The 18728-nt window shown below is 40.1% G+C and overlaps 1 protein-coding gene across 1 annotated transcript in view; it reads left to right on the top strand.

Moving 5' to 3' along the window:
* The window catches only part of TMPRSS15 (transmembrane serine protease 15), a gene marked incomplete at its 5' end in the record, with an annotated part of 640117 nt that overhangs the window by 497672 nt on the left and 123717 nt on the right, over positions 1–18728 (top strand). Inside the window, 1 exon segment of the mRNA XM_082246136.1 lies at positions 3401–3496. Within this exon segment, the coding sequence (XP_082102262.1) occupies positions 3401–3496 (96 nt within the window).

Raw genomic sequence — 18728 nt, 5'->3', positions numbered from 1 at the left:
TTAAAGGATTAATTTACCTTTACCAAAACAACTTCTTTTGTAGATAAGGGGTGTCTGTTTGAGAAATACAAAATGTGCAGCTATGACCAAAGTTGAATAATTGCCCTTGATATAGGTGTATGTTATTTACGTACCTCATGAAGGCTGACTGGAAGATACAGAATACAGAATACTTTTATTAATCCCAAAGGGAAATTTGGAAATTGTTGTGACACAGTCACACTCAACAAGACAACACAAGATCACAACAATGAACAGGACAAGATACAAAGACATAATAAAATTACCAATAACAGCCATTAGCACCAAATAAAACAAATTTAAACTACACTCTAATAAGCCATCCATACAATTAAAATACAACGTAGAATAAATAACACAAAATTAAAATATAAAATGCAAATAATATACTGCTTTCTCTAACATTATCCCAAATAATAATGAACATAATACCAACATACTATAAAAAGAACATAAAATCCTGATTATAAACCAAAATTAAATCTTCACATCCAGCCCTCACAGAGAAGAATTTTATAACTTGATGGCCACAGGCAAAAATGGTTTCATGTGTCGCTCTGTGGTGCATCGTGGTTGTAAAAAGGAGTGAGTGGGAGGAGTTGTCCAAGATTGAATGTACCTTTGTATTGGTCGTATTGAGGAGTGGGTGGGAGGAGTTGTCCAAGATTGAATGTACCTTGATCAACATTCTCCTCTCTAACACTGTTGTTAAAGACTCCAATTTTAATTCAACAACATCACTTGCCTTGCAAATTAGTTTGTTGAGTCTGTTGGTGTTAGCCACTCTAAGCCTACTTCCCCAGCATGCCACTGCATACAGGAGAGCGCTGGCCACCAAAGACTCAAAAAAAAAAATTCAGAGTCCTCTGGCAGATGTTAAATGACCTCAGTCTCCTCAAAAAGTAGATGCCCTACCTATAGAGCAGCTCAGTGTTCTTGCTCCAGCCCAGTTTATAATCTATGAGCACCCCCAGATACTTGTAACTCATAGGGTGTTGCTAAGGTTATTGCTATGTTACACCTTTACCATCACATGAGTGAATTCTTAAACATTGAGCTCAGAGATACTTCATCAGGGGAGAATAAGAGCACCCTCACCCTCCTGTGGTTGTGAAGGTGAACAGTAACAGCTGGGAGTCTCTTAACAAAATCCTTAGCAATGTCCTAGGATTTTTCCAGAGTTGAAATTGAAGCACCACACCACTGCTAAGAGGTCCAGATACAACTCCATTCCATTAAAAATCAGAAGTGTAATTTAAAACGTAGCTAATGCTTTGCAGGGGTCTAAGTTCCCCCTTCATTAGGGCTAGAAAGAACATAAAAAGATTTTCATATCAATCTGATATCAATACAGTACCCCCTCCATGAAGTTATAATTAAAAACCAGTCAAAAGTAATGAGTGTCAAAATATTTACACAAAAAGGAGAACATGACTGCTGAGAAAAAATGATACATTGTGGGTGATATGGAAACCTAATTAAAATGATAAAAAAAAAGAAAAATTGCGTAAAAATTCTCAAAACTGGTATGTAAATAATTTGAACCATAAAGTCAGTGTTGATGGGGGAATACCCCCCTCTGAGCTTCTGTGTTCTCCCAATGGGGGTCGGGGGGAGCACTCCCAGACAGAAGAAAACACAGTAATTATTGGAAGTGGCTATGGCCACTGGCAAAAATTGGATGAAAAATCTGACAAATATTTATCTGTAAAACTAAATTGTATAAAGTGACTAATAAAACAACTATTAAAAAATACAATAAAACAAAACAGTATAATTAAAGGCGTGTGTCCAGAAAAAAAAACTGATTATTTAGCCTAAACCCTGCACCATTCTAAAGAACCTTTTTTTTTCTTCCCTGATCCTATAAGCCCCCGTTCACATTAGGTCGCTCCGACTTAAGGGGGGGGGCCTGTGAAGTCGCGTGCACCGCAACTTCGGTGCGACTTGCACGGACTTCATAAAATGAATGTCTATGCAAGTCACCTCCAGGTCGCCCCCCGAAGTAGTACAGGACCCTTTTTCTAAGTTGGTGCGACTTGTGTCGCTCCTATTAGAACCGGTCCTGTACTACTCAATGGACCCGGCGGTGCGCAACGTGCCAGGCTGACCAAGTCGCCTGGCAAGTTGTAATAGTGTGAACCGGCTATAAGGAGAAGATCCTCTTAAAAGTCCAAGTGACCTTAGAACATGGCTCTGCCCAGGGAAAGTAGGAGGAAACTGCAGGGATATTTTAAAGACATGCCTTGAAGAACTATTGAGGGCTCTGAGGAGCTGAGCGCTGAGCTCTAATTGACCAGTTACCCAGCACACAGTTAGCCACCTGGGGTAACCACTTTCCTCAACAGGAATTTCTGCTAGAACTTTTATTAGGTAGCTTTGAATTGGAGACGAAGACGCAGCACAACAATAAACCTGGGAAACCTGCTTATTGTACTTTCTATGTTTGCCTGGGCAACCTTTTTTTTTTCCATTATATTAGACCCAGGTAGGAAAATGTATAAAGGAAGTGTCCATTCTGCCCAAAAGCAACCTTTGAATGAACTATCTTCCTCTTTATCCTGCTCTAGCAACGTTAAAGTGGAAGTAAAGGCTCAAGTTTTTTTATCTTTATGCATTCTATGCATGAAGGTAAAAATCCTTCTGTTTGCAGCAGCCCCCCAGCCCTCCCCCCACCCCCCTCCAATACTTACTGGAGCCCCATCTTGATCCATTGATGTGCACAAAAGCAGTGGCTCTTCTGGGTCTCTTTCTCCTCATTGGCTGAGGCAGCAGCTAGAGTCATTGACTCCCTCTACTGTCAATCAGCCAATGAGGAGAGAGTGGGGCCAATTCCCTCTCTCTGTGTGAATGGACACACAGAGCAGTGGCTCAGGAGCGAGCCTGCTCTGGTGCCCCCTTAGCAAGCAGCTTAGCAGGAGAGAGGGGCCATGAGCGCTGGCTGGGGACCTAAGAAGGGGAGGTTTGGGGCTGCTCTGTGTGATACCATTGCACAGAGCAGGTAAGTATGACATGCTTGTTATTTTAAAAAAAATCTGCCTTTAATATCACTTTAAATTTGGGTAAGTGACTATTAGGCAGCACAGACAACTTCTCTGGCAGACCTTTTACTTCAGTAAGGACCATCTACGAAGGATCTATATTATTTCACTGAAATTAGGTTCAGAAACTTTATTTTTCACCATTGATTGCAACCAGGACCATTTGTTTTGCTTTGTAATAAAATGAAATACATAAACTGTGCCTTCAAATTTCCTAAAATATACATTAATACAAAATCACTGGCTACTTATGTTCTTTAGTTTTGCTTGTTTTTTTTTTTTTTTTTTTATTGTATACAATATATCATGTAACAAAAATAATGTTTGTTCTACTCTAGAAATGTGAATGTAACATCACCTGTACTGCCAAATTCGGCTGGGCCATTTGCAAAGTTAGTGCAAGCAATTGATGGTACTCTAGGTCTTCAGCTAAGGTAAGGACCTTAACATGTAATAAAATAAAGTCTCATACAATTACTTATATCAGTAATATAAGAGCTGTGAATATTACAAAATTCATAACAGTGATGCATTGCAAAGATGTGTTTATTCAGTGGTGTGCTATATTAATATGGGCAAATACACTGCTATCTTTGTGTGAGCAGGAATAAGCTGTGTGAAGATGTCATTTACTTATTACAAAGATGGTCTATACTGATTTTTACATCGTTTTTCAACAACATGAAAAAATTTCAGTTTTTGATAACCATCATGGAAAATATCAGAATAAAATGTGTGCACTTTTCCAAAAAAAGTAGAGAAACCCATGAGATGATTCTTTTATTATATCTTGTAACTATTTCCATATATCTATAGAGAACATGTCTTCTATTCATCCTTTATATTTCAGCCATTTATCCCTATGTTCTTTCTTTTTTCTTATTCATGACCTATTTTTGGGATATAAGAAGAATCATAATCTAGCAGCCTTTTGAAGCTGATTTTTTCCTCCCTTCTAAGTATCTGCTTTAGTAAATTGGCATCCCACGGAATGTATTTAGGAACAATGCTGACTGTCTGTTCTAGTTAATCACGAATAAAGGAATAATACACATCATTCTGAATATGCAGCATTTGCATATTTTATTGCTTGCATATTTTATCTGGAATTGCATTTGACTTACAAATCAAGTAAAAGATATAAATACATGTATTGCACTTGTAAATTAAATGTTCAGATTTTGTTTTTTCTCCATTATTTTTTTTTCATTTTATTTTCTTTATAAGAAACATTCAAAGCTTGCAGTGGACAAAGATATATATATATATATATATATATATATATATATATATATATATATATATATATATATATAATTGTCAATCATCTGACTTCAGAAAGGTGAAATCTGTTTGGCTACAATAGGTTCCTGCAAATTGTACTTTAGCTTTGCTCTTAGCATTGCTTTACCTGAGCCAGAATCTGTCAGTTTGCCTTTGCTCTGTGATGCTTAGAAAATTACTGCAATTTCAGGTCCCTGTATAAAGTTACATACATTTGATTTACAAAACCTCTCATATACTAAAATCAATTCTTCTCTTTTAATAACTGTGGTCATCAATGTCAAGTTAATGACCTGATGTCAGGGTCAGGCATTAAGCAGACCCTTTTTGTCAAACCTACGAGAAAAAATAAATGCTTCCTATTGTTAGAATTGCCTATTTTTCAGCTTTTTGGCCCCAGAATTCTCTCACTGCAGCCGGAGGCTTACACAAGCTGAGTCAGGGACACACAGCCTGTCAGCAGCTGCGGGGGAATTCCCCACTTCCTCATCTTCTCTCGCTATGCAGTTAGTGGGAGGCACTCACAGACACAGCTGCCCACTAAGCTCCCTTCCCTGTTTCTCAATTGGCAGGGGGAGCTGGCCAATCCAGGAAGGACTGCAAGAAATGCAAGGAACTCTGTGACATGTAGTCCTCAGCAAAGGCTGCCCCATTGTAATCCCTAGGGGAAAAAAACTACACATCCCACCAGCCCACAGAGAGAGGGGAGGATTCTTACCCCTAGAGGCTTCCTGGGAGAGCTACCATGAGGCAAGAGGAAGACTGGATGATGGAGAAGGGTGCTGCAGTCCTGAGTTGGTGTGACTGTTCCTGCTATAGCTCTGAGGTCGGTGGTGGACATCCAGAGCTAATTAGAGGACCCAAGGTGTATCCCCAGGTGTCCCTGACAGCATGTAGTGCTTCAGTACAAGGTGGCCAGTCAGGCGACCTCAAGGATTTGTCCCAGGACTTTTCAAATTTGGGCCTCCGGACACTAGATTGGTGAGAGGACACCTGCCCAGTCTTCCCTAAGCCAGAACACTGCACCAGTGCTATCTCTTTGCCTTATCTAATTAGGAGAACCTGTTATGCTCTTACACTCTGCTGAGCAGTTATAGTGTCTGCTTTGCTTATTTGGATCCTCTTTGTTCACTTTACTAAAAGAACATCAAGTGCACCAACAAAGGTCAATCAAAGACACACGGGCCCTATCTACATTCAAGACTTTAGTCTATACAAGTGGGTTTAGGCCTTGAGGGTAAATTCAGAGCACTGAATCAGGTATTGTGTCAACATTGTCATTTGGGACTGTGGTGCTGGGGCGCGGAAGGGAGAGAACTGACATAGAGAACAAGGTCATTCCTCTGCCCTCCTCCTGTCTGGACTCATAGAGTCCAATTTCAGTAAAGTTGGTAGTTAATCCTTTGAAGAATTATCATCCTTAATACAATGTATCTAATTTGTGTGTTTACCTCTGCTCTCAAGGTTATTCACTTTGAGGAGTCACCTGAAAGCAGTCAGATATTATCCTTGAGGTTTCATTAATAACATCTAGTCCTTTTTATTGCAGTTTGATTTACTATACACATATATATTTGCCTATTACGCAATACTATTGTTGCAGTCTGTTTTTTTCATTCTTAAAGAAAGTTCACAGTAAAGATAATTTCTGTGTCCAGTACAACTTGTATCCATTTCCTTTGGTATTGCGCTAACATTACTGCCAGGTGTGCCAGTGGGGCTGAGGCTATTCTTGGGGTTGGGAGGCAGAGTACGGAACAAAATATTCAAATGGCTCCTGCGGAGATAGTGCTACAATTACACAATCCATATTTTGTCATCTGCCTCAATTAGTAGATTGCCAGTCTGGGCCTGGAAAAACAGGCCTTTATAGAAGTGTATTAAAAGCAATAGTTATTATTGTTAACCACTTCCTTACTGCTGGACATCATATGACGTCCTGGGATTTAAGTGGGGATATCTGAATGATGCCTGCAGCTGCAGGCATCATTCAGATATCATTGTTTTTAGCTGGTGATTCCCTGCACTGTAAGTACAATCATAGCCGCTGTTCAGCCACTTGATTGTTCTTATAGGCGGCGGGAGCTCACCTTCTGCTACCCTCCAGTGCTTCTACCGGCACACCCGTGCGATCAGCGAGCCGGAGAAGAAATCCGCCGGTGGCGGAAGTACACCATAGAGACTGCTGCGGACCAGATAGTCCCTGGCAGTCTCTTTACTCTCAGAGGCTGTCGTTATGACATCACGCCCGGCCATCCGCAATACACATTTTACAGGAAGTTAGTTACCTTTCCACTTCAGGATGGGGCATGGTGCCTGCTATGTGTTCCCACACACAAAAGAGGTCATAGCTTGGTGACAAAGCATTATATCCCCTCTCCTTTCTATACTGTGGCTCATATAGCTTTCCCTAATTGGTCACTGTACCTAGCAAATGTATATTGGGCACAGCCGAAGGCTGCTGTGTACTATTCATGTAGTGATCAAGGTAAACAAAAGGCCAACCTTTGAACTGGAACTAATTACAGTAACACCATCACAACACTCCATGCTTTTCATCCATTTCCTTCTAACTGAAATATATTTCTAATTACAATAATATTTATAGCTTTTAATGGAGATTTCCCATAAACCTATTATGTAACAGGATGAATTAGAGCGCAGACTGCGAGCCAAGCCTTCTCTCCAATATCAGTGCCTGACCTCACAAATGCGCTTCTGGAAGAATGGTCAAACATTCCCATAGACACACTCCTAAACCTTGTGGACAGCTTTCCCAGAAGGATTGAAGCTATTATAGCTGCAAAGGGTGGAACAACTCCATATTTAACCCTACAGACTAAGACTGGGATGCCATTAAAGTTCATGGAAATGCAGGATCAGGTAATATAGTATATATACGTGATACTGCATTTTCGGGCACGAATACAAGCTGTCGGAGGCTCTTTCCTGCTGTGCTTGTGCAGCACCCAGTGGTCGTTTGTTACACAGGCAGAACAGCAGTCTGTCTATGTAAACAAGGCAAATTGCTGTTCTGTCAGTATGGAAGGCATTGATCCTGTGTTCCTGTAAAGCAGGAACATGGATCAATGCCTTCCATTAGTAAAAGCCCCTCCCCCAAAGTAGTAAAACACAGGTCAGTCACACAGTTAACCCTTTGATTTCCCATGATGTTAACCCCTTTCCAACCAGTGTCATTAGTACAGTGACAGTGCATATTTTTGGCACTGATCACTGTATTAGTGTCACTGGTTCCCAAAAAAGTGTCAAAAGTGTCACTTAGTGTCCGATTTCTCTGCCGCAGTATTGCAGTCCCACTTTAAGTCACTGATCACAGCCAATACTAGTAAAAAAAAACAAAAAAAAAACAAATAAATAAAAACATCAAAAATACATCTCGTAGTTTGTAGACGCTATTACTTTTGCCTAAATCGATCAATATACCCTTATTAGGATTTTTTTTTACCAAAAATAAGTAGTAGAACACTTATTGGCCTAAACTGATGAATAAACTAGATTTTTTATATTTTGTTTTATTGGATGTGTTTTATAGCAGAAAGTAAAAAATATTGTTTCTTTTTCTTCAAAATTGTCGGTCATTTTGTGTATAACGCAAAAAATAAAAACCACAGAGGTGATCAAATACCACTAAAAAAAAAAAAAGCTCTATGTGTGGGAAAAAAGGACATACATTTTCTTTGGGTACAGTGTCGCATGACTGCGAAATTGTCAGTTAAAGTAATGCAGTGCCAAATCTCAAAAAATGGCCTGGTCATGGAGGGGAGTAAATCTTCTGGGGTTGTAAAGGTAGAAGGTTTTTTTTATCCTAATGCATTGAATGCATTAAGGTAAAAAACCTGCTGTGTGTAACCTATTCCCCAGCCACTCTGAGATTCAGACTGCTAATTAGTAGGCTGAATGTATCAAATTGATTGATCAATCAAATTGGGACAACCCGCCTGCCTGATTCTCTTGCGATTATCGCTAGTGGCTGCTATAGCCAAAAGGGATAATCACTGTCTTCTGAAAACAGCAACAGCTTTCCCTCTGCCCCCCCCCCCCCCCCGCACACACCAGAAGCACACAATTGCTCAGTAGGAGAGATTGCCCTGTCAGCACTTTCTGTGTTGTTGGGGGAATCATGTAAATTGCATGTAAACAGCGTATGGCCTGTCTTATACTTACCTGAGCCCATTTTCGATCCAGCGTTGTGCCCAAGAGTAGTGGCTCTCTCCACTCTCTCTCCCTCCTCGCAGGGCAGATTGATAGCAGCAGGATCCATTGGCTCCTGCTGCTGTCAATGAAATCCTATGAGGAGGAAGTGGGTGGCAGGACTGGGCTGCACTGTCTGTGTCAATAGATGTAGAACCTGCAGGTGTGTAACCATAGGAAGCAATTTCCTATAGTGGCACACTGAGATAAGGAGGAGCCAGGAGGACCAGCAGGGGAACTGAGAAGAGGAGGATCGGGACTGTTTTGTGCAAAACATTTGCACAGAGCAGGTGAGTATAACATAGTTGTTATTTTTAAAAAAAATGTTAAACTTACAGTCACTTTAACTGCATATATATCCTGAACGTTGCTGACTTTTGCAACATATTTGAACAGGCAGATGTTAGATTTTTTTGCTTTTGATGTGCCAATGCTCCAACTATATAGTAAGTGTCTCATCAAAATGAAAATAACCTACCATTGTAATAAATGTGTTAATATGTGTACTAATGTTTGTATCCTTCTAAATTTGTGAATCCTGTATGGTCACAATTAATAAATAAATAATTCAATATGTTATATACCATTCCATACACAATATTACCCATACATTTTAAATCCAGCAAATGCAAACTCATCATGAATATCAGTGTGATTAATATAAAACCAAATGCAATAATCTGCGCTAAAATACAAAACCCAGATGACTGCTGCTAGCACAGGTTTATAGACAAAAACCACATCAGTACATAGATATTAAATGATGCGCTAGTCAAAAAAAAAAAATTGTCAAATAAAATATAAACACATGATCAGTGACATGAAATAAGACTAAAGAAAAATGTAAAATAATATTCCACACACGTGTTGATTTTAACTGTGATTGGTTTATTATTTTTATCACAGTTTTTGTATGGGAAACACCTTTATAGATTTGTTTTTCTTTTTTGTATTGCTATTTATTATTTTCCATTTTTCTTTATTCCTATTTCATGTTACTGATCATGATGTGTTTATATTTTTTTTTGACAATTGTATTTTTTTGACCAGTGCAGCACTTATTATTTATATCAGCATAATTATCTCCCAATATCATGATTGTTGATATGAATTTATCAATCCATACAATAAAAGACCATAGATCTCATATTTAAATACATACAATTAACTCACCAGATGCTTATTGTCCACTTATTGCTAAGTTTCGTCAAAATACACCTGAAACATATCCGGTGGAGTCTGAGCTGAAGAACCGGCTTCTCTTGCACCTCTTATCTAGCATCCCTGGAGGTGGAGACAGGGAATATCACTGATATTCATGACTTTGATGTTGATATTCATATATATGAAAAAATCCGCGCTTAGGATATAATAGAATCCTACTATAACTGGCTGCAGCCTACCTCTATAACTAGGATGTATAGTAAATAGTAAAGAAAAAAAGGGGAGGTATATGGCGCTTCCTGTGATTCACTTACTACCAATTAGTATGAACCTAGATAAAGTGCAATAGTGCAATAACCTTAAAAAATATATATAAAATGTACAACTCCTTGAAAAATAGATAAAATGTGAATAGTGTTAATAATGTGGGAATAAATAAATAATGTTGTGCAGTGCAAATGATGTGCTAAAGTGCTCTATTTTCAACCCAGTTTCAAAGACCTGGTATCTTCAATAACTATACTTAGTGCGATACTCTAAATTGCTGTGAAAAAGGTGCGATTGTATAGATCAATGATAATAAATAACTTAAACAAGCAAAAAATTGGGGGAGCAAACCCTGAACATGTATATCTAAAGCCGGTGCAGCTATGGACCAAGCGACATGTATATTAAAAAAGAATAGCGCACACATGCAAAAGAAATGACTCTCAAACATGGAGACAAACCATAAATAAAAATGGGGATTTGGTCCCACCACATGGCCATATCGTGCTCAAGCCCACCACTACGTCAAAGTACCCCATTATCAGTGGGTCCTACACTATCCATAAAAAAGGGGTGAATCCAGCCTCTCTAACCCTTGGAGACAACACTTCTTGCTGGGATAGATGTGCTAATGCACTACAAAGGACTCCTCCTATATCTACTTGATAGTGGACTCTGATAGAGTACAGGTGTGTGTGGGGTGCTCAACCCCAGAAGTCTGGTCAGACCGAATACATAAAAAACAAGCAAAAAATTGGGGGAGCAAACCCTGAACATGTATATCTAAAGCCGGTGCAGCTATGGACCAAGCGACATGTATATTAAAAAAGAATAGCACACACATGCAAAAGAAATGACTCTCAAATATGGAGACAAACCATAAATAAAAATGGGGATTTGGTCCCACCATGTGGCCATATCGTGCTAAAGCCCACCACTACGTCAAAGTACCCCATTATCAGTGGGTCCTACACTATCCATAAAAAAGGGGTGAATCCAGCATCTCTAACCCTTGTCCGATGATGACGTCGGACAGACGAAACACGTAGAGCGACATCACATCACATCCGCCTGGTTGGAACGCATACCCAGTTTGTGGAACGCACGGCGTCCCGGAAGTGCGCGACCGATATTGTTTCGTTACCTGCTGTTTGATACCGTTGCAATTAGAGACCGGACTCGGGCAGGTTATAACTAAGACATCCAGAGGAAAGCACCCAGAGCCTGTAGGACTGTCCAGGGAGACCAAAGGGCATCCGAAAAGCATAAGAGGCAATATTATATCAAAGCCTGTTACCCCTGTAGGGGTAATTATTTCTGGTGAGTGCGGTCCTGGGGGAGCACAGTGTGATCACCCTCTTTGGCAGATATATTAAGGCACCTGCACTGAAGTCACTTTTGGAAATTATATCATCTTGCACTGAAGTCCCTTTTTCTATATTCCCTTGCACCTTAGAACTAACTGTAAAATATTTTTGTTACATACTTGAAAGAAATCGATTGGACTGGTTTCCTTTGGACTACATATTTTTAATATAATATTTTTGGGATATTTCTCATACCAATTCCTTCTACTTTTTACTATCTAGATTTTAAATAGCATATATATTTTTTATATGTGGTTCCCTGCTGATTTTATACTGTATATCTCTTAGATTGTTGTTTACTTTGCTACACCTAGGATTAGTCTTTTCACTCACACACCTTTGCATTTTTTATTTTTTATTTCTTATTTTTTAAGTGGTGTCATTTATACTTATATACCCAGCAGCACTATTCTCATTTACTTTTTATTGCAACACTGCACTAAGTTATTTATTATCATTGATCTATACAATCGCACCTTTTTCACAGCGATTTAGAGTATCGCACTAAGTATGGTTATTGAAGATACCAGGTCTTGACACTGGGTTGAAAATAGAGCACTTTAGCACATCATTTGCACTGCACAACATTATTTATTTATTCCCACATTATTAACACTATTCACATTTTATCTATTTTTCAAGGAGTTGTACATTTTATATATATTTTTTAAGGTTATTGCACTATTGCACTTTATCTAGGTTCATACCAATTGGTAGTAAGTGAATCACAGGCAGCGCCATATACCTCCCCTTTTTTTCTTTATGTTGATATTCATGATTTTGTTGTTGATATTCATGATTTTGCAATTTATGGGTTTATAATGTGTGGTAGGGTGAACTTTGAGTTTGACTCAAACATCGGGCGTTCGTGTGTTAGCTGAACACACGAACAAATGGGGCCTTTCGTGGAAATTTCGCCCCGCCGCCACACACAAAAAATTGAAAAAAAAATATGCTTCCGCCACTTCAGACGCCTTCGGCATAATAAACTGCTGGAGCTGTGATATCTCTTTTGTAGGAAAGGGGCGGGGACACCACCTGGTGGCACCGCCTCTTCTAACGTGACGTCAGTAATTTATTCACTGCACCTGAGCAGTGCATTATGGGGCGCTCGTGATGTCAGATTCCTATAAAAGAGCTGTCAAACGCAAACAGCTCATTACACGAGAGGTGTCTGAAGAGGCAGGAGCTTCTTTTTTTTTTTCTTTTCTATTTTTCGGGTGCAGCGGTGGGTGACATGATTGACGATGGATTTACTGTACATCGGGGACGCTATTTATTTTTTTTTTTAATAAAGGACATGTCAAAAACTTGCTTTTGTCTTTATTTTTTTTGTGTACATTTTTTTAGTGAATGGGTAGGGGTACGATGTACCCGATATCCATTCACATAGGAGGGGGGCAGGATCTGGTGGCCCCCTTGTTAAAGGGGGCTTCCAGATTCCGATAAGCCCCCCACCCGCAGACCCCCATAACCACAGCCCAGGGTTGTTGGGAAGAGACCCTTGTCCCCATCAACATGGGGACAAGGTGCTTTGGGATGGTTCATCTGCAACGCTGTAGGGATGTTAGGGAAGTACACTTTTGCGGCCGTGGTTCTGGCTGTGCCAGTGGAGTCCTGTGTTTCGGGCAGCGTTCAGTATCCAGGCTTACATCCAATAGTGGCAGAGGGGTTCTCGTGTTCGGAGCATGCGTGCTCCTTCCTCAGGCGATTCCTGATTGTCTATATGTACATGCATCGTACAAGTGTGCCGCTTAACAGGCACATTAAGGGGACCCCACAGGTACGATATTTAAAGGAATTTTTCATTTTTATTGTTTCACTTTAAGCATCATTAAAATCGCTGCTCCTGTAAAAACGATCGTTTTTTTTTTTTTTTATTTGCTTTGGTACATGTCCCCCAGGGCAGTACCCAGACCCCCATACACTTTTTTTTGGCAATAACTTGCATTTAAGCCTTTTAAAGAAAATTGATTTTTCATGTTCGCGTCCCATAGACTTTAATGGAGTTTGCATGTTCTAACAAACTTTTCCCCTGTTCGGGGTGTTCTGGTGCGGACCGAACCGGGAGTGTTCGGCTCATCACTAATGTGTGGTTATTAATGTGTATTGATTGGCATGTACAGTATCTCACAAAAGCGAGTACACCCCTCACATTTTTGTAAATATTTTACTACGGTATATCTTTTTATGTGACAACACTGAAGAAATGACACTTTGCTACAATGTAAAGTAGTGGGTGTACAGCTTGTATAACATTGTAAATTTCCTGTCCCCTCAAAATAACTCAACACACAGCCATTAATGTCTAAACCACTGGCAACAAAAGTGAGTACACCCCTAAGTGAAAATGTCCAAATTGGGCCCAATTAGCCATTTTTCCTCCCCGGTGTCCTGTGACTCATTAGTGTTACAAGGTCTCAGGTGTGAATGGGGAGCAGATGTGTTAAATTTGGTGTTATCTCTCTCACTCTCTCATACTGGTCACTGGAAGTTCAGCATGGCACCTCATGGCAGAGAACTATATGAGGATCTGAAAAAAAGAATTGTTGCTCTACATAAAGATGGCCTAGGCTATAAAACGATTGCCAAGATCCTGAAACTGAGCTGCAGCACTGTGGCTAAGACCATACAGCAGTTTAACAGGACAGGTTCCACTCTGAACAGGCTTCGCCATGGTTGACCAAAGAAGTTAAGTGCACGTGTCCAGCGTCAAATCCAGAGGTTGCCTTTGGGAAATAGACATATGAGTGCTGCCAGCATTGCTGCAGAGGTTGAAAGGGTGGGGGGTCAGCCTGTCAGTGCTCAGACCATTCACCACACACTGCATCAAATTGGTCTGCATGGCTGTCGTCCCAGAAGGAAGCCTCTTCTAAAGATGATGCACAAGAAAGCCTGCAAACAATTTTCTGAAGGCAAGCAGACTAAGGACATGGATTACTGGAACCATGTCCTGTGGTCCGATGAGACCAAGATAAACTTATTTGGTTCAGATTATGTCAAGCGTGTGTGGTGGCAACTGGTTGAGGTGTACAAAGACAAATGTGTCATGCCTACAGTCAAGCATGGTGGTGGGAGTGTCATGGTCTGGGGCTGCATGAGTGCTGCTGGCACTGGGGAGCTACAGTTTGTTGAGAAAACCTTGAATACCAACATGTACAGCGACATACTGAAGCAGAGCATGATCCCCTCCCTTCGGAGACTGGGACGCAATGACCCCAAACACACCTCCAAGACAACGACTGCCTTGCTAAAGAAGCTGAGAGTAAAGGTGATGGACTGGCGAAGTATGTCCCCAGACCTAAACCCTATTGAGCATTTGTGGGGGATCTTCAAACGGAAGGTGAAGGAGCGCAAGGTCTCTAACATCCACCAGCTCCGTGATGTTGTCATGGAGGAGTGGAAGAGTACTCCAGTGGTAACCTATGAAGCTCTGGTGAACTCCATGCCCAAGAGGATTAAGGCAGTGCTTTAAAATAATGGTGGCCACACAAAGTATTGACACTTAGGGCCCAATATGGACATTTCCACTTAGAGGTGTACTTACTTTTGTTTCCAGCGGTTTAGACATTAATGGCTGTGTGTTGAGTTATTTTGAGGGGACAGAAAATTTACACTGTTATACAAGCTGTAAACTCACTACTTTACATTGTAGCAAAGTGTAATTTCTTCAGTGTTGTCACATGAAAATATATACAGTAATAAAATGGATTTATATAAAAAGTTATTGTGACCATACAGGGTGTTGGGTAACACACAAATTATTAGCAACACACATTTTTTTTTTTTTCATTTTGCTGAAAAACATGTAACATTGGAAGAAAATATATTCTACTATCCAAGGGGATAATAACAGCAAAGTCACAGCAGCTATATATATATTTTGCTATACATAGATATGAAGGGCAGTGTTTGATTCATTCTATAGACCATTAGATCTTTATTCTAGCAGTGCCTACAAACAAGCCTGATATACTTGAATAAAAACACAAGGAAAAATTGCCTTTTAAGTCAATTTAATATAAATAGATGTAATTGAGTACTGCAGAGCTTTTTGACCTCAGAAGCTGCTATTGCCCCCTTTAGTAGAAGTTTATAAATGTATGCAACAAAAACCTCTGATTTAATCTGAGTTGTTGAAATGTTTTTTTTCTTGTGCTGACTAAGCAGCCATTTAGAGTTCAACCCAAACTTTACATGTTCACAGGTCGCTGAACAGGCTGATGGCAAGTCAACCCAGCCAATTAACTGCCAGCTGCTGCATTTCAAAGTCATTTATTTAGTGGCAGTATCACTACCACCACTAAATCATGACTTCCAGCTCATTGGCTGCTAGGATGACGGCGGCTACTTGCATCTTAACAACCAGTGCACTGTGCAGGGCAGTTTCCTACATCTTAGCAACCAATGTTGTCATTGCACTTACACTTCATCTATGACAAAAGTAGTGACCAATGCCCTAGTAACCAGTGATGATGTGCAAAAAAATAAATAATAAAAAAAAAACAAATAAACTCGGACCCCCACAAAAAGAAGCACCCCCACAAAAAAAAGCATACCAGACCCTTATCCTATGCTGGGGTCAGATATAGGGATTTTAAAGGGGAACTCCACAAAGATGCAGTCTAAAAATCCATACCAGCCTCTTATTTGTAATGGGCAGTAAGCTTGTGCCCCCCCCCCCCCCCCCCCGAACAAGGTCACATGCCCAAATGGGGATCCTATACTATTTAAGTGAAGGTAATAATAGGACAAAGATTCACAAGAAAATTACCCAATAGATATTTAGGTACAAATGTACATTTTGGTTCAGTGAGAGGGTATATGGAAGTGGACAATTTAGGAGCCAAGGTAAGGTTAAAGTTTGCCATCTTTCTCCCATTAGGGAGATTTATCTTCACTTCCTGTGCCATAGCCAAAACGGAAAATGAGAGGAAATCCCTGCATATTAAGAGAATCTCCTGGCCCTCCTCAGGTCCCCAAAACTAGTGGGGAGGTTTTCTCTCTATTACTGTTCCAGGGGACAACCCATAATTTGGGATTTTCCTTTACTTTAACTTTTAATGATAATTATAAACAGGACAAATAGAAAGGGTAAATCTCTATATCAGGGGCCTACGTAGCAATAAAAACCTGCAAGGTATTCTAATCCATCACAACTTTGTCCAAAAAAAACCCAAAAAAAACATTTTGCCTTTAGTTGAACTTTACTAAATAAAATTAAAAGGTGAAATAGAAATAGGAAGAAGGGAGGATCTCAGACTGACATGATGAAGTGGCTGATGGTACTCTTAAAGCTATGATGTTTTTTTGACTTTTGTTTATTCTGTGGGCATTATGCCGCTGAAGTAAGCCAATAACTTTAATTTTCAGAACTTTACTGATTTGCCATATAAAGTACAGTTTATGTCTTTTTTTCATGCAGCTATTTGCATGAAGACAAGCCTGCTAAAGTCACAATAAAGGCAATGTTTTGTGACAACCATTTTGGTGTCTTGTGTCCCAGCTAGTTCCCTGAATATTGTAATTTTCGGTTTTACAGTTGTGAACAATTACAGTCTAAGACAGGGCTGAAGCTCGAGGGATCTCAGTCAAACTCAACATGACTAAATGTATTTGAGTCAAAGTTGAGACAAAGAGTAGAAGAGTCAAGTTTTTGGTAAATATGAGCCATGGATGAGAATAAGGGAATATTACTGTGTTTCAAAACCTTTCCACTACGAAAGCATTTTGGAGTATGTCTCCCGAATGCAGGAAGGGATTGAATAGGTGATGGCTTTGATTAAGGAACACCTGCAGTTTGTGCAGAAGGTCCAACATTGGGTCGTCAAGTTCTCAGCCAGACGGCAAGGCCCTTTTAAGGTCATTATAAAAGTTGAAGAGGTGTTTTATAAAAAACACCAACTGAGTTAAAAAAAAAAATCCAGCTATACCATGTGAATCTCCCTAAAGACCTGGAGAGACAGGGAACCAATGGATGCTGCAGCAGGTGCGAGGCTTGAATTTCAGGTTGCATTGACAGTGTTTAGGTGGAAACGTGCTTGTCAAAGACCCATAACCAACAGGAAAGACAATTTCTGCAGAAAAATGAGGAAACATTTTCAGACTTACCTGGTCTAATGGATGCCACAGAGCACAATATCATCATTGAGCCCAATGCCAGGATTTTTTTACTGTACATTACCAACTTGAATTTCCCAAAGGGATACTTGAAAATACCCCTTGCCAAGGCAACCAGGGATAAATCTGCATTCTCCCCTACAGACAGACATTTTCAATATACATTGGCCTCCATGCAGCTCTTGCCACATTCCAGTGGGTACTGTAAAAGTGGTGCATCCCAAATTGAGTTATGCCTCTGTGTACTTAGATGACATTATCATATTTAGTGAAAATTGGGGATCTTTCCTGCCTAAAGTGTAGTCTAAAATAGAAAAGGAGGGGGGTCGTCTGAGCTTCAGTCTCTGAATGGCTGGGAGAGATGGCTGCTTCTAATCGTATTTGAACTCTATGGACATTATAAAATAATTCAGTCTCTTTCATGTTCAGGAATTTATTGAATTGCCATAAGAAGCACATTTGGTGTCTTGCATCCCAGATAATCCCCTAATTTCCCAATTTGCAGTTTTAGGGTTTGAGACCATTTAATTATAGTCCAAAACACGACTGAGGCTTGAGGATCTCACACAAAATAAATGTAACTTGGCATATTTGAATCTAAGTGGAGACAAAGGGGTTTATTTACTATCATCAAATAATGGATATTTAATAATAATAGAAATAATAGACAAATAATATACATTTTGCACATGTAGCCTGGTGTGCTGCCAGCTGCATGTGCCTCTCTCCTTTTACTTTCCTCTCTCCCGTCATTTATGTCCTGCAGCAGCTCCCTCTCACTCTGAGCTTCCCTGCTCTGTGAGCATCAGGGCAGCTCTGTGTGTTTCCCCACTCATTCCCCTTTCCCCCAGCTGCAATGGCCCTTAAACAATCAGATGCAGAGATAGGACTTGCTATGCAGGCACTGAGGATCTGTAAGATTCTGGTACCTCCGGTACCCTTAATCACCACTTTCTCTGTAATGCGTCCCACCTTTCTCTTCAGGTGGTACGCATATACCTTTAAGAATGATGATGTCACTGCTGAGCGCCGCAGAGCGGCTATTTCAACCGCCGGCGGTCTCATGCACATTGTTCGTTCAACCTGCCTTGTTATCCACACGCTTTCAAGCCTGTCTCTCGATCGGAACCTCCAGCTATTCCCTTTACCTGGAGCAGACCGGAACCTCGCTACTGATCCCTGTATCTCGCTACCGGATCATTCCTTATCTACTGGACCTCTCTAAACTACTAACATTACAAGTGATAAGTAC

This window comes from Pelophylax lessonae (assembly GCF_965119305.1).
Source record: "Pelophylax lessonae genome assembly, chromosome: 2".
In the NCBI taxonomy this organism is placed as follows: domain Eukaryota; kingdom Metazoa; phylum Chordata; class Amphibia; order Anura; family Ranidae; genus Pelophylax; species Pelophylax lessonae.
Note: the sequence above shows the minus strand (reverse complement) of the source record. Positions and strands in the feature narration are given on the sequence as shown.